The sequence below is a fragment of the Ursus americanus genome, chromosome 21 (genome assembly GCF_024610735.1).
Source record: "Ursus americanus isolate L20-20 chromosome 21, mUrsAme1.1.p, whole genome shotgun sequence".
Classification (NCBI taxonomy): Eukaryota; Metazoa; Chordata; class Mammalia; order Carnivora; family Ursidae; genus Ursus; species Ursus americanus.
Genome location: NC_142147.1, coordinates 53711886 through 53728343, shown reverse-complemented (window position 1 = coordinate 53728343; position 16458 = coordinate 53711886). Strand labels below are relative to the sequence as shown.

Here is a 16458-nt window from a genome sequence, read left to right as displayed (position 1 = left end):
CAAGATCGTCTGTGATGCACATCATATTCTGGTTTAATGCTTATTCACTAATGAAACTGGGTTTTTTTCTCTACTACCTTTGTGGAGAGGATTGCTGGGTTGGGAGATGATTCTTTTTAATTATACTCCCCAACACCGCCTGCTGAGCTTTTACTTAAACCGTTTTCAATTTAACAGGAAAACATCTCAGCTTCTAATATAAGCGGCTCTCACAACTCTAGTCTTTTAAGTTATTTGAAACATTAATTTAAAATAGCCAGGAGACTGTTCGGTCCGCGAGACACCAAAGAGATTCAAAGAAACTGAAAAGCGGAGAGTAAGATACTGACGGGCTGAAAGAGGGCAGGAAACGTTCGGGGACCGGACGGAGGTCCAGACCCCGCCCCTACGTCGGCCACGCCCCCTCCGTACAGTTCCCGCCAACGCCCACGGCCCCTTGCTGGACGGGTCCCGCAGCACGCCGCACATGCGCAGTGCCCTGCAGACCCGGAATCGGAGGGAAGGGCACAGTCAGGTGAGTCAGTGTCACATCTTCTGATTCAACCCTGGTCTTTGTGGGACCGTCCCCCCGCCCCAGGGCTCGGAGCCGCAACACCCGGAGTTCGGGGGTTGCCACGTAGATAAAACCCCTTCGCCCGCTTGTCCCATGCCCGATGATTCCCGGCAGCACCGTCAGACACTCCAGGCCTGGGAGCTCCACTGCGGGGCCCGGGGGTGCCCCTCTATTTCGAGTTAAAATCGCTGAGGCGGGTCCCCGGCTTCCGTCAAGGTAGAGAGCGCTTGCCGTTGTCTTCTTCCTCTGAAAACCCTTCCAGTACTCCCGCCGCGCTCCCGCCTTTTCCCCTCTCGGCCGCGCTGTGTGAAGTGTTCCCTCGCTAGCCCCCAGGGCGGAGGCGATCGTGCAGACCCGGACGCCGCATCTCCATGGTCTTGCGGTTCTGCAGGCGGCGCCCCCTCCTGCCGCCCCCTCCACCTACGCAACCTCCGGAGCCGGCCCTCCTCGCCTTAGTACTCTACTCTGTACTCACGGCTTCAGGGCTTTCTTCCGCACGAACCGCATGCCACTGGCTGTGCTTGTCATGGTGTGTTTCCATTCCTGAAGCCCCACTGGAAGCTTCCTCCCAGGCAAAGAACGTTTTTATTTCTTACCTGTGTGAGGGTGTGGGACGAAGCAGAGGCAGCCTGAGAGAACGAGAAAGACTACGGATGAGAGAAAGGAAGGAAGGGAGGGAGGAACAGGGTAGAGCGGGTGGATGTGGAGAGACAGTGAGAGTGGAGTGAACCAAAGAAAAGTAGAGGGAGAAGAAAATAGAGAAATCTAGATTAAAAGGTATCTCCAGAGAGGTGAAGGGTAGCACATTGGACGAGAGAGACCTTAACCGGTGATAGGAGAGGGGCAGCAAGGAGCAGATACATCAGACTGAGACCGCGGGGGAAGGAATAGAAGAACTGGAGCCGCGGCAGCGACAGAGGTGGTGCTGGGACAGAAAAAGGGGCGATGGGTGACAGGAGAGGGACAAACAGCAGGGAAGGAATTCCCTGGCTTTAATCCTTTCATTGGCTTCCTGTTGCCCTCAGGACAAAAATCCAGAATCCACTGGATGGCTACAGCAGGGAGCTCTGGGGGGGGGGGGGGTGACCTTCCAGAGTTGGTCCAATTTGAGGGAAGGAACAGGCTTCTCTTTCCTGCATTGACCAGACACTGGACACTGGCTGCCCAGTGATGAAGAGGCCGCTGCTCCCTGTAGCCGAGTCACTTTACAAGGAGGGGGTGAGCTGTCCAGTGATCAGCAGCCAAACTGACAGCTGGAGGGCAGTTTGTGCCTGAATCCTGAGGGGTGGATCCGAGAAGCACCATCTGGTGTTTATGTGTTGACTTCTGTGGGGTCTGACCCATAAGGGTTTGAAGGGAAACTGCCACCATTTGGCGGGTAATCTGTAGTGGTTTTGGTCAGGGATCTCACTGTTATATTACTGAAGGTATCACACATGTTTTGTGGGATACAAATGACATTTTGGGGCGTTTTATTAGAAGATACTTGAGTCTTGCTGGAGTACATAGATCCTTGCACACATTAATTCGTCTTGCATTATGACATTATGGAGGTGTCTAACTTTAGTCTCCAAGAAGAAATATATAGGATCCTGGGGTGGTGGGTGTGTTCCTGCCAAAACAAAAGATTGATGTTAGGAACACGATGGGATTCTTTGGCCAGTGCACCGGTGATTAGGAGGTTCTGTCCTGTAATAATGTGGGGTGTCCACTGGGATTGTAGAACAAACACCATGGGAACTTGCAGGAGTGTCTGAGTCAAGAAACTGGGGGACTGGGGCTCAGGTGGTACGTTTTTTCACTGGGGCAGCCTTGCTGGAGGTGGGTCTCTGGGAACAGCAGCAGAGCGGCTGCAAGGTCCTTTGGACACTGCCACTGCTCAGCAGTTCTTACCTTACCTCTAGGCAGTTACTTTGTTCACCATATATATATGGTAATGTCCCATCTTTTAAAAAAATCCACAAAAAAGAGCCTTTTACTACATTCTCCTCTCTTCAAAATAAAACATCCTCTATTAGCTACATTTCCCACTCTGGTAAGTGCTTTTTCTTACGCTCCATTTCAAAGCAGAATACACTAAACGCATGCTTATACTCTGCTTTAGATCTTGCTTCCAGTTTTTTTTTAATAATATTTATTTTGTTATGTTAGTCACCATACAGTACATCCCTGGTTTCCGATGCAAGGCTCGATGATTCATTAGTTGCGTATAACACCCAGTGCACCATGCAATACGTGCCCTCCTTACTACCCATCACCGGTCTATCCCATCCCCCCCCAAGCCCTCAGTTTGTTTCCAGTTCTTTTTTTTTTTTAAGATTTTATTTATTTATTTGAGAGAGAGAGAGAGAGAAGAGTGCATGAGCAGGGGGGGAAGTGCAGAAGGAGAGGGAGAACCAGACTTCCCATTGAGCAGGGAGCCCTACGTGGGGCTCGATCCCAGGACCCTGAGATCATGACCTGAGCCAAAGGCAGACGCTTAACTGGCTAAGCCACCCAGGCACCCCCCAGTTCTCACTTTCATATCCACCATGCCGCTGAGACTTTCCATGTCAGAGTCACTGGGGACCTCCCTACTTCTCAGTCCTGGAATTGGTTTGCTCTTATCACGCTGGTCCTAGCTACAGCACGCTGGGCTTCCTCTTCCTGAAGCACTTTCTTTTGGCCTCCACACTATTTTTTTTTTAAGTAAATCTATCTTCCAGTTACCTGTTTTAATTTTCTTCTCCATGTTCATGTGTCTGTTCCCTGTGCCTGTTTTCCCTAACTCCCTGGTCTCTGCAGAAGCACCCCTAGGCTTAATCCCTGAACCCCTTGTCTCCACCTCTTGCCTTTCCACATTGCTCCATATCATGACTTTGAACACTGATGTCTCCTTTCACTGCTCCACCCAGGCCTCCAGACCTTTCCCCTGAAACCAGGGTCCTGTATCCAGCTGTCTCTGTGACGTCTCTGCTGGGACAACAGTCTGGCGTCTTCACCTTAATATGTCCAGCAGTGACCCCCAAATTCCTCCAGAAGTGTCCCCTGCAGTCTACCTCTGTGTAATAGGGAGACCCTGTATTTCCTGCAGCCAAGGTGGGCACCTTGGCATGTTTGCAAAGTATGCAAAACACTATTTATTAGTGTTTTAACTTAGGACAAAAGAAATAAAAATTAGATGAATATGGGAAATACATGGTTTCCAAAAATCTTCTAAGGTATAGGGGAAAAGCTTGAAGAATTGTGATCTGCTTTGGAACTTTCTGATCTGCTTGTTTAGTACTCTCTGATCTTACCTCCTCGTCTCCTCCATTCACTCTGCTCCAGCCATACAGGCCTCCCTGCCCTTTCTAGAGCCCAGAATGCCACTACCCAGGGTCTTTATGTGGATGTCCTGCCTAGAAGTCTCTGGTTCCTCACATGCAGGTGGCAAAATCTCTTCCTTCCTTGGATCTTTGTTCTGATATCACCTCTCAGTGGCGCCTTCTCTGGCTTCCGTCCCCCCACCCCCACTCCCTTTAACATTCCATCTACTCCCTCACCCTCAATTCTGGTCCCTTTTGCCTGCTCTGCATATTTCTCTCTGCTCCTTCCCCTTCCACTGGCTAGATACTCATGACTGCAAGGCCCCAAGGGCGAGCAGAGCCAGAAGGTGGGAGGTGTGCTGGGCTGGCCTCCTGGGAGTGTGCTCCCCCCAGCCTCACATTGCAGATACAGCTCCTGTGCCCCTCCCAGAGACTCCCCTTCCGGTGGTCAAGGGGGGACAGGGCCCAGCCTCAGTACCAGTTAAAGTGCCCCAGGTGCTTCTGATGTGTATCCAGTATTGAGCCCCAAGGCTCTGGGTCTTCCGTATCTGAGGCTGACAGCAGCCCCTGACCCAGGGAGAGGGGAGAGGGCCCTGCTCTGTGTGGGGTGTGATCAGGGCGGGTCTGTGACCTGGAGAAGAGTGTGGGGTCCAGCCCAGGTCCCCACTGCTGCAGTGTGTGTGTGTGTTGGGGGGGGGGGCTTCACCTGGGTGGGAGCCCGTTCTGAAGAAAGGGGTGGGAACACTCACTTGGTGGTGTCTGGAGGAGTTCAGTGTCCCTGAGCCCCCCTCCTGTGGCAGTGGGCAGCAGAGGACTGTCGTTTCCACACAGAGAGGTCTTCCTGTGTGACGTTGGGGTACAGGAAGGACGTAGACTGATTCTAAGCATTAAACTGCAGATTCTTGACCCTTAGGACTGAATTCTCAAGGCCGATCTTGTCTGAGGAGGGAGAAGCCTGGCAGAGGAGGAAGAGGAAAGGAAGGAGTCAGGAATGGCCGTTTGTCAGGTACAGTCATATTCTTGGTTGATTTTCTGTCTCATTCCTGCTGTGCCCTTGGTGGCCTCGCTGATCTTCTCTGACTCTGAAGTGTCCTGCCTGAGCCGCATCTGTCCACACTCCCCCAGGCCTTCCCATGTCCCTCTCCTTCCACTTAGATTCCATCTCCTCCTGACTCAGTGGCGTGGAGCCTGTGAGGAGACCCCCTGGAGGCATCGTGATGGGCTTCACACCAGGTGTGAATTGGAGACGGGTGTGGGTCCCGTGGTGTCAGTGGGGTTGGGCAGCAGGGACTGTTAGGGGCCACGTCTGAATGCACGGTCAGCTCTCTGTAGACTAGGATCAAAGAAGCTACACGTGGACGTCATGTATTAATGTGCAGGCATAGTTGGAAAATTCTGGAAAACAAGCTCGATAAGAGGAAATCACCTCTGCCTGACTTTATAATGCACTCAGAGCTAAACAAGTGAACCATGGTGTTTCCGGTTCTAAAATACTGATTTAGAATAAAGTTCAGAAATAGTTATCAGTAGGATGTTTTACTCCATAATTGGCTTTAAACTATGGAATCAACCTAAATAGCCAAAGGTAAGAGGTTTTTAAAAATCATTCTCAGCACCTCTAACCCACAGAGACCATGGTGTTCCTGTAGCAACTCTTGTGCCCTAGATGTTTTAGGTAAGAATGGTGGTAATGGTGCGGAGCATAGAACCTTCTCTCTGCCATCAGAGATGCTGTAGCCAATTCTGGTTCCACCACTATTTTTAAGTATTATATCTTTTTCAATTTCAATATCAAATGAGTGAGTCACGTATGTATGGATGTACTGATTGACTGATTAAACTCCTAACAAGAAGCAGATTAGGCCCTGAGATGTAATAGGAAGGGGACGCCCCTCCCTGTCATGTCTTCCACCGTTCATGTCTCAGTGGGGAACCACTGTTGTCAGTTTTGTGTCAAGAGTCAGTTCAAACTTTATAAAAATGCATTTATACATTGTTATAAAATTTTAGAAAAAACTCCATAATGAAGTTTGTTGTAACATTTTATTCTGCAAATTTAAAAAACGTACACAGCACATCTAGACATTGTTTTCACGTTAATAAACACAGACACGGCTTGCTTTGATCCTCACTGGAGCATTCTCTTAATGGAGATGAGTGTCCCCCCCTTTACCATTTTTCACCGGTATAAAGAATGCCACAGTGGTTGTCTATGAGCAGACCAGCCTCTCTGCAGATGTCTGAGGATTTCTCTGGCTTGGGCCACTTGACCTGTAATTGCCGGGTCAAGGATGGTGCATTACTTGAGGACAGATGCTGTCCGATGCGTTCTCCTAAACCTGCAAAGTACCTCGTCTCGGAACAACACGTGAGATTCCCCCACCCCCACCCCCAAACAAAACTTGGTAATCTTTGTGTTTTGAAAATTGGGGGTAAAAGGACAATCCCTTGTATTTCTGTTTTCTACCTACTTGTAACTATTTTTCTGGAATAAAACATGGTTTTTCATACTTTGCTGTTTTCCTTTGATATATTTAGGAGCTATCTTATAGTTTGTAGTTTAATTCTTTACATACACGCTGTGTCTTTATTTTTATCAGTGTCTTGCAGTGAAATGTAAATCTTTCCTTCTTGCCCTCTCTGCTTTCTGATCTTGCTTTGGAAGACCTCACCTAGTTTACGTAATCTCAGAGTACTGTGTTCCATTTAGTACTCTTTTGTTTAAAATTATCTGTTTAATTTGGCTTTTTAGTGTATATCTTGCAGCTATTTATTTCATTGAAAAGTTTCATGTAACACACACATTAACAGGTTTTTTTTCATTTCAAAATTTCAACACTTTTCATTTCAAAATTATTTCTCCTCAACAGGATGGAGACTGTTTTGTTGTTTTTTAAATCCCATGTTTCTTCTGCCTCTGAATTGCTCTGAATTTCTAAGTCACTGAGGTCTTTATGTCACCACATCTTCCAGTAAGAATTAGGTTTGTCAGTCTTTGATCATGTCTTTCTTCTGTCTTTGATCATGTCTTTCTTCTGTCTTTGATCATGTCTTTCTTCTGTCTTTCAGTAGTTTTCTCTTCACATAGGTTGGTAAGTGTCTTGCAGATAGAGGTCCTGGTACGACTGCTAATGGGAATGGGCCTCAGGCCTACCATGCAGTGGTGACTGGCGGGAGCCTGGCTGGCCCACGGGCCTCAGCCTCACCCTGTAGTAGAAATGCTTCCAGTGCTTACTATGGATTGTGATGCTTGGTGGAGTGGTCTTGCTCAATAGCGTTTTAAATGTCCTGTTTGGCATGATTTTTAATCATCCAGTATTTCTTCCAAGATCTGCTGTGATCAACCTGTGTTCTACTTAATCTGTTAAATTAACGTACAACATTAGTAAAGTTCTTCCTCATGAATTTTTTTTTTTTTTTTTTTTTTTTTTTTTGGTTAGTGGAATAAGCTCCATTGGGCTAATAAACTCCGTAATGGTTAAATGTCTGACTTTAAATGCAAACATGTAATGTATATTTTTGCAGATAATTTGTCACACGTGAAGGTACCTCTTGTGCTCTAGCTCCGCTGGGTGTGTAGAACTAGCACTAGTGTGAAGAACATAGTAGGTACCATGTTCACATAAACCACTGTGTGCTGGACATTTTTTCATTCATACAGTTCTTTTATTTTCCATGAAAATGGGAAATCTACAGGGTTTTAGTGGATCTGATATCCTCTGATGGGAAAACATAATAAAACAAAATTAGGGATATCTAAATTGCTCACAGTTATCTGTTCTTGGCTCAAAATGATGTCCGAACATTCATTTCAGTTGAATTGATCCTGACATCCCTTTCCTGCTCACATTTTGTGTGAACATGAGAACTCTCCCCAAGGTTCCTTGGTGAAATGTGTTTTTCATTTCAGGGACGGTTGACATTCAGGGATGTGGCCATAGAATTCTCTGCGGAGGAGTGGGAGTGCCTGGACCCTGCCCAGAGGGCCTTGTACAGGGACGTGATGGTGGAGAACTACAGGAACCTGGTCTCCCTGGGTGAGGAAAACGTCCCTCCAGAAGTTGGGATCTGCCCCAGTGAGTCTCTTAGGAGCCCCTGCTCTGCTTGACTGAGTTTGAGGCCATGTACCTTCTGAAATGAAAAAGTTTATGAGGCAGCATGTAGACTTTCAGATGATCTCCCCACTCCACCCTAGATTAGTGGCACTTCCAGAAGCTGAGTAAGAACAAAACCTTATGGCAAACTTTAAAAAATATCTGATTCTGGATCCACTTTTATCCCTGTACTTTTGACTCAGTAGTTCTTGGAAGACAGCTGGACATCTATGCTTTAAAAAAAATCCCTTAAGCATTCAGAAGGAGAGGCTGAAAAGTTTGTGAAAAATTTTTTCTAGACACATCTGTAACATCCTCTCTCCGCAGCTGAACAAAGGGCTGGAATTGTATTCTGGAAAAGACACAGCACATCGTGTTCCTTTCTTTCTGTAAGCAGGAATCCCTCTTCCTGACCTGAATAATATCTTTATTTTGGAGCAAGGGAAAGAGCCCCAGACTGTGGAGAGCAAGGTGAAAACAGTGAAAAGGCCAAATGGGTGGGAACAACCCTTGACCTTAAGGAGCACAGGCAAGAGCTCAGAAGGGCAGAGAGGGGGCCACACCATTAATAGTGTTTGGGCAACTTTCTCCCAATGGGAGGGATTTTCCTTCTTGTGAGCTCTTAGAGGAAAGTTTACTTCCCTTCGCCTTGTCACTCCCTTCTTCAGATACGTAGAAGTGCATCCTCCCAACCTCTAGCTCATGCAAAGACCAAGGCAAAATCTTTATCATGACCTGTGGCCCTCTGTTATATGTCCCATGACCTTTTTTTTTTTTTTTTAAGATTTTATTTTTAAGTAATCTCTGCACCCAATGTGGGGCTCGAACTTACAACCCAGAGATCAGGAGTCGGCTGCTCTACGGACTGAGCCAGCCGGGAGCCCCATGCCCCTATGTCTTCTTTGGTCCCTTGACCTTAAGGAGCACTGGGAGGCTGGTAATTAAGGGGTCCTCTTTCTTTTTTGGCCTTGCCCCATTCTTGTTCCCAGTCCACACAGGTCAGAGCTGAAGACTCCCCAGTCCTGGCAGACCTTTTCCAGGATCCATCCCATTCTGTGTACTTGGGAGACCTTCTCCTGGGGTTGGAAAACATAAGCATCTGGGGCCCCAGAGCTCTCTGCCTCTTCAGGCCCCCAGCCGTTTCTTCAGTTCTGCTTTTGCTGCACATCAGAGAGTATATCTAACCGGGGAGTGGGGTGGGTCTCTCGATCCAGCAGTAAAACTGCTTTCACTCACAGCAGGAGTATAAGCACGTCCACACCGCACTATGCCCATAAGCTTTGCTATATTGTGGTTTTGTTTGTTTTCTCTCAAAGTATTTTCTAATTTCCCTTGTGATACCTTCTTTGACCCACTGCTTTTTTTAAAGAATGCTTAAAATTTTTCATGTATTTTTGAGCTTTCCAGTTTTCTTCAGTTCTTCATTTCTGGTTTCGTTCTTTTGTGGTTGGAGAAAATAATTTGTATGATTTCACTCTTTTTTCAATCTGTTGAGACTTGCTTCATGGACTGATATATTGTCTGTTCTGGAGAATGTTTCACGTGCATGTAGGGAAGAATGTATTTTGCTCTTACTGGGCGCAGGGCTCCACATGTGTCCATCAGTACTCGTTGGAGTCGGGCTAAAATCGTCTGTGTCCGTACTGAACTTCTGTCTAGCTGTACTCTCCAGTTTTTGAAAGTGAGGTCTGCAAGTCTCCAAATACTATTCTAGAACTCCTTTTATTTCTCCCTTCAATTCTATACATGTTTCATATGTTTTGGGGTTCGCTTGTGTGTATGTTTATGTTTACTGTAATTCCTTAATGAGTTATCTTTTTAAAAATACATATACTGTCCTTTTTCTCATAAAAATTTTTAAAGTATATTTTGTCTCATAATACAGCCACTGGGAAATGAAAAAATTCATTAGATTTGCTATATTGCATTGCTCCAGACCCAAACCCACAATATCTCCAAGGTATTATATGAAAACTTGGGTCCTCTATATCCTGTCCTCCTCTCCTGTTGTCATAAATTATATCTCCACATATTGTAGAGATCAATCAATGTAGATTTAAAATTAGTCTTGTTTTTTTAACCAATAGGGAAAAAGAGGAGTGACAAACCAAAAATACATTAATACTAACCTTATATACACTTATGTACTGTCTTTATTACTGTTCCTTATTTCTTGATGTGGATTCAAGTTATTGTCTCCTCCTTCATGTTAGCCTGAGGCATTCCCTTCACCATTTTTTTGTTGGACTGGTCTACTAGCAAGGGACTCTCAGTTTTTGTTTTTTCTGGCAATGTCTTAAATCACCCTCTATTTTGAAGGATAGTTTTGAAGTATGTAGAATTCCTGGTAGACTGTTATTTCCCTTTAGCACTGTGAAAATGTCATCCCCTTGCCTTCTGGTCCATATGGTTCCTGGTGTGAAATCAGTCAGTAGTTTTACTGAGGATCTCCGTCGCCAAAGGAACTGCCTATTGCTGTTCTCAGGATTCTGTCTTTGGCTCTTGACAGTTCGATTATGAAGTGTTTCACTGTGGGCATCTTCCAGTTTATCTCACTTGGGGCTTGCCAAACTCCTTGGATACGTAGATTTATGTATTTCATCAAATTTGGGAATTTTTCTGTCTTACTACTTCAGATATTTTTTCTGTCCACTTCGTTCTGTCCTTTCTGGGATTCCCATCATCTTTGTTGGTACACTTGAAGGTGTCCCACAGGTCTCTTGTTCTCCATTCATTTTTCTTCATTTTTTTTCTTTCTGCTGCTAAGATTGGATAATCTCAGTTGACTTAATCTTCAAGTTTATTAGTTCTTTCTTCTGCCTCTTCAGTTTGGTGTAAACTCCTTTAGGGCTTCTTCCATTTTAGTTTTTGTACTTTTCAGCTCCAGAATTTCTATTCTGGTTCCTTTTCATAATTTCTGTCTCTGTTGATTTTCTGTTTTGGGAAATATTGTTCTCATTGTTTCTTTGGTTCTTTGCACCTGGTTTCATTTAGTTCTTTCAGTATATTTAAAATAGTGACAAATTATTTGTCTAGCAAAGTCCAATGTCTGGGCTTCCTCAGGGCAATTTTTGTTAAATTGCTTTTTTTCCAACAACGTAATTGTTGGTTTGCATGCCGCATAATTTTTTAAGCTAAACATTTTTAATATTATGACAACTCTGGAAGTCACATTCTCCCCCAGCACATCCTCATTCCAGCATTGGATTTTGCTGCTTATTGTAGTTGTCGTTTGTTTAGTAATTTTTTTGGAGTTGATCTGTGAAGTCTGGATTCTTTGTCATGTGTGGCCACTCAAGTCTCTGGTTAGCTTCATGGTCAGGTAGTGATTCAACACAGAACTTCTCGAATACCTAGAACCAAAAAAAATCAAAAAGCAAAAGACTCCTAAGATTCTGTATGTTGCTTGGGAATACCTGAAGCTCAGCTTGGCAGTTTACAGTGGTGCCTTGGCCTTTACCACCTTGTTCTGCTGAGCCTGGAGGTTAGCAGGAGGGGAGGCATAGAGCTGCCTCGTGTGTTTTCTGAGCACTGATCCATCCCTGAGCATGTGCAGGACTTAGATTCCTAGGAACACATGGCAGCCCTTCAAAGCCTTTCATTCCCCAAAGCATTTCGCTCTCCAGCCCTTCTTCCCTGGCTTTTCAGTTTGTTTGCTCTTTGCCCAAAGTGTCATCTGGTAATACATTTGCCTTTAAATATGCTTGTCAAATACTGCTTCCTGCCCCGTAGCACCTCTTGAATTAATAAGCAAAGTAAAGGCAAAACTTTTTGAGCCAGTTTTTCAGTGAGCCACCAGGCAGGTCAAAGTAAAAACCACAGTTCTTAGATAATCAAGCCTGTTCTGCCACTCTCAGTACAAGAGACCTATACCAGGAACATGGCCTGCCTCTATGCTGGAGAGAATGGGATTGGGCCAGGGGAAGTTAAAATGTCAAAAGCTCTTCAACTGAGATCATCTACATGTTTGCTGTAAACCTTTGTTTAGTTTCCAGAATTCTGATAAAGTTGATTCTGACAGTTTTTGCCAACTTACTTGCTGTTTTATTGGAGAGATGCACCTACAATACTCAGTGATTTTCATGCTGTTACATTTACCCAGTTCTTTATAATACTATCTGAAAACTGGTATTTCAGAAGCCAGTGGACATGTGTGAAACTTAGACTGCTAGGAATATGTGGGAGCTTTTCTTAAACATATTTTCCAATTCTCATCTCGTGTGCTCTTTCTGGATTATAAGTCCTTTCTCTTGTTCGTTTTTTTTTTTTTAAGATTTTATTTATTTATTCGACAGAGATAGAGACAGCCAGTGAGAGAAGGAACACAAGCAGGGGGAGTGGGAGAGGAAGAAGCAGGCTCATAGCGGAGGAGCCTGATGTGGGGCTCGATCCCATAACACCGGGATCACGCCCTGAGCCGAAAGCAGACGCTTAACCGCTGTGCCACCCAGGCGCCCCTCTTTCTCTTGTTCTTAAGAAAGAAATCATTAGAATTCCACAGTCTATAATTTTGTGTAATTGTGGTTACTTATTATTTACCTGTTGGACTTATCTTGGTTTAATTTAAAAATTTCATTTAATAACTTGTCATTTACAGATTATGGATTTTAGCATCTAGTTTGGAATATGACTGCAATTCAGCAATTGTTAATGTTCCAAAATGCCTATTCTGCATAGAGTATAGATAGCTTTAGAGTAGATATTAAGAATATTTTGTTATTCCAATGATGTTGTATTAAATTATTCCTGATTGTCCTATTAGCCTTTTAGCTTTATAGTTTGTAATTTCCAAGTATTTATCTTATTATTTTTTTTTTAGATTTTATTTTTAAGTAATCTCTACACCCAACATGGGGCTCAAACTTACAACCCCAATATGTCACATGCTCTACTGACTAAGCCAGCCAGGTACCCCTCATTAATTTTTTAAATGGATTAGTTGTCCAAAAAAGCCCCACTATTAACTTCATATATAGCTGTGCTTCAGCATTTATTTACATATAATAATTATGCTGTAAATATGCAGTTGTATAATATATTTTTTTAAAGATTTATTTATTTTTGAGAGAGAGAAAGGGGGGTAGGGGTAGAGGGAGAGAGAAACCCAAGCAGTCTCTGTGCTGAGCCCTATGTGGGGCTCAATCTCACGACCCTGAGATCACGACCTGAGCCCAAATCAAGAGCCAGACACTTAACCGACTGTACCACCCAGGCCCCCTCCCTTTCTGTTTCTTTTCAGTATGAGACACCCATTTGTTTACTGCCAATTGGTGTGTGTTGTGGTATGGTGGTCAAAGAATACACTTTCTTTCAGAATGTATGTAAATTTACATAGCGTGAACGATTTGGTCATAGGGTGTTTGGAAACAGGTTTCCGGGGGCACCTGGGTGGCTCAGCTAAGTGTCTGACTCTTGATTTTGGCTCAGGTCGTGATCTCAGGGTTGTGAGATTGAGCCCCACATTGGGCTCCATGCTAGGTGTGGAGTCTGCTAAAGATTCTCTGTATCTCTCCCTCTCTCCCCCACCCTCTCCCTGTCTCTGAGAGAGAGAGAGAGAGAGAGAAAGTAGGGTTCCCTTAAAATAATTTAAATACATGTCATCTTTTATTAAAGGATTCTATTCATTTGCATTCTTAAACATTTGCAGACTTTGAGAAGTTTTATCTCTTCATTGTAAGTATTACTTAGTGTAATATCCATTTTGCAACTCTAGTTAATGTGAAGACTATGGTTTTTTATATCTTTCAGATAGCTCTGCTAGATTCATGATCAAGGAATTATTACCAAAGAAAGAAAGAAAGAACAGAGAATTATGCCAACCAGTGGTCTTGGGAGGACATGAAAGCCATGACCTTAAGGATTTTGACTTCAGGGAAGTTTGGGGAAATATGTATGAATTTGAGAGTAAATGTGGATATGAAGAAAGAAATTCCAAAGGAGTGCTTGTGACAGATACTGTAAATCTCACTGGTAGAAAAGATAAACAAGACAGCAAATCCTGGATTAATTTACCTTTAAAGCAGAGTGTTTCTTTAAGAAAAAGTACGTATCAATATTTTAAACAAGGGAAGTCATTAATAAAAAATTTGTTAAAAGTAAAAAATAATGTAGTCTATACAGGAAACAAGTATACAAAATGTTTTGAAAATAGAATTGGATTAAGCTTTCAGTCACATCTGGTTGAACTGCAGAGATTTCAAACTGAGGAGAAAGTTAATGAAGGTAATCAAGTTGAGAAGTCTGTCAAAACTTATTCTTCCATTTTGCCACTTCAAAGATTTCTTCCTAGTGTCAAAACCAACCTTTGTAATAAATATGGAAGGGTTTTTATGTATCCTTCATTGTTCACACAGCACCAGAAAACAAAAATTAGAGAAAAACCATACAAATGTAATGAGTGTGGAAAGACTTTTAGCCATCATTCAGTCCTTACTAGTCATCAAAGAATTCATTCTGAGCAGAGACCGTACAAATGTAATGATTGTGGTAAAGCCTTTAAGCAGTTCTCAAACCTCACAAGACATCAGAGAATCCATACGGGAGAGAAACCATATAAATGTAATATCTGTGACAAGGTCTTTAATCAAAATTCCCACCTTAGAAATCATTGGAGAATTCATACTGGAGAAAAACCACACAAATGTCATGAATGTGGTAAGGCATTTATCAAATGTTCAGACCTCTGGCGTCATGAGAGAATTCATACTGGAGAGAAACCGTACAAGTGTAATGAATGTGGTAAGGGTTTTACCAAACGTTCATATCTTTGGGATCATGAGAGAATTCATACTGGAGAGAAACCATACAAATGTATTGAATGTGGCAAGGTTTTCAGACAGTGGTCTACCCTCAGGATTCACCGAAGAATTCACACTGGTGAGAAACCCTATAAATGTAATGAGTGTGGCAAGGCTTTTAAGCAGTGCTCACACCTCACTAAGCATCAGAATGTACATCCTGGAGAGAAGCCACACAAATGTACTGTGTGCACCAAGGCTTTTATCCACATTTCAAGCCTTGTGAAACATCAGAAAATCCATTCTAGAGAAAAACCATACAAATGTAATGAATGTGGTAAGGCTTTTATCCAAAGTTCAAGTCTTGTGGGACATCAGAGAATTCATACTGGTGAGAAACCTCACAAATGTAATGAGTGTGGCAAAGCCTTTACTGTGCGTTCAAGCCTAACTAAACATGAAAAAAAACATATTGGTGAGAAACCTTACAAATGTAATGAATGTGATAAAACATATACACTACTTGTACACCTTACTAGACATCAGAAAATACATACTGAAAAGAAACATTATGAATCTAGTATACGTGACAGTGCTTTTATTCAAAGCTCAAGCTTGGGGGATCATCAGAGAATTCACGGAAGAGAGAAACCTTACAAATGTAATGAGTGTGGCAAATCCTTTAACTGGTGTTCACGCCTTACCCGACATCAGAGAATCCATACTGGAGAGAAGCCATATAAATGTAATGTGTGTGGCAAGGCCTTTAGTCAAAATTCAAACCTTACAATTCATCAGAGAATTCATACTGGAGAGAAACCTTACAAATGTAATGAATGTGACAAAGCCTTTAAGCAGTATTCAAGCCTCATAAGACATCAGAATATACATCCTGGAGAGAAACCACACAAATGTATTGTGTGTGGTAAGGCTTTTATCAAACGTTCACACCTTTGGGGTCATGAGAGAACGCATACTAGAGAGAAGCCATACAAATGTACTGAATGTGGCAAGGCCTTTAGAAAATGGTCTGACCTCAGGATTCACCAAAGAACTCATGCTGGAGAGGAACCTTAGAAGTATAATGAATGGCATAAATCATTTAACCATTTTCCACAATACACTATACATCAGAGAATTTATACTAGAGAGAACTAAGTCTCTAGTCCAAGATTAATCAACCTCGGTTGTTAAATTCTTCACAGTAAGTAAAGTCAAAATCATTTTAAGACTCATGAGGTGAGTGTCAGCGTAGCAAGAAGAGCTTTAGGAATGTAGAATTTCTTTTAAAAATACTCGGGGCACCTGGGTGGCACAGTGGTTAAGCGTCTGCCTTTGGCTCAGGGCGTGATCCCGGCGTTATGGGATCGAGCCCCACATCAGGCTCCTCCGCTATGAGCCTGCTTCTTCCTCTCCCACTCCCCCTGCTTGTGTTCCCTCTCTCGCTGGCTGTCTCTCTCTCTGTCGAATAAATAAACAAAATCTTTAAAAAAAAAAAACTTACATTACTTGAGGTTCCTTGAAAGGCCTACATCACTCACTACTGATGTCTTTTGATCTGAAATTTGGAATTTGTTGATGTTATACCTTCATTACATGTTTTTCATGTGTTACCATGACGGTCTCTGGGAGCAGAACAGTAAGATAAAAGGGCCTACTTTATTAAATGGGAATCATTCACATCCATGTATCCTGAAGGAACACTGAATTTTAACATACAGTGTTTTGTGGAATTGAATGAGTACATGAGTTGGGCAGAGAATACCTGTAAAACAATGATGTAAATA

The 16458-nt window shown here is 43.3% G+C and overlaps 1 protein-coding gene across 1 annotated transcript; it reads left to right on the top strand.

Annotated features, from left to right (window-relative positions):
• The first annotated feature begins 468 nt into the window (after positions 1–468).
• On the top strand, positions 469–16170 carry LOC123786900 (uncharacterized). The gene is made up of 4 exons (XM_045789233.2): positions 469–514; positions 4754–4846; positions 7751–7916; positions 13683–16170. Exons 2-4 carry the CDS (start codon positions 4832–4834, stop codon positions 15746–15748), a joined length of 2247 nt encoding a protein of 748 aa, XP_045645189.1. The 5' UTR covers positions 469–514; positions 4754–4831; the 3' UTR covers positions 15749–16170.
• The last annotated feature ends 288 nt before the right edge of the window (positions 16171–16458 follow it).

Coding starts and splice junctions, on each gene's coding strand:
- LOC123786900 (XM_045789233.2), top strand. Junction 7,917..13,682: donor AGAAGTTGGGATCTGCCCCA/GTGAGTCTCTTA, acceptor TATATCTTTCAG/ATAGCTCTGCTAGATTCATG.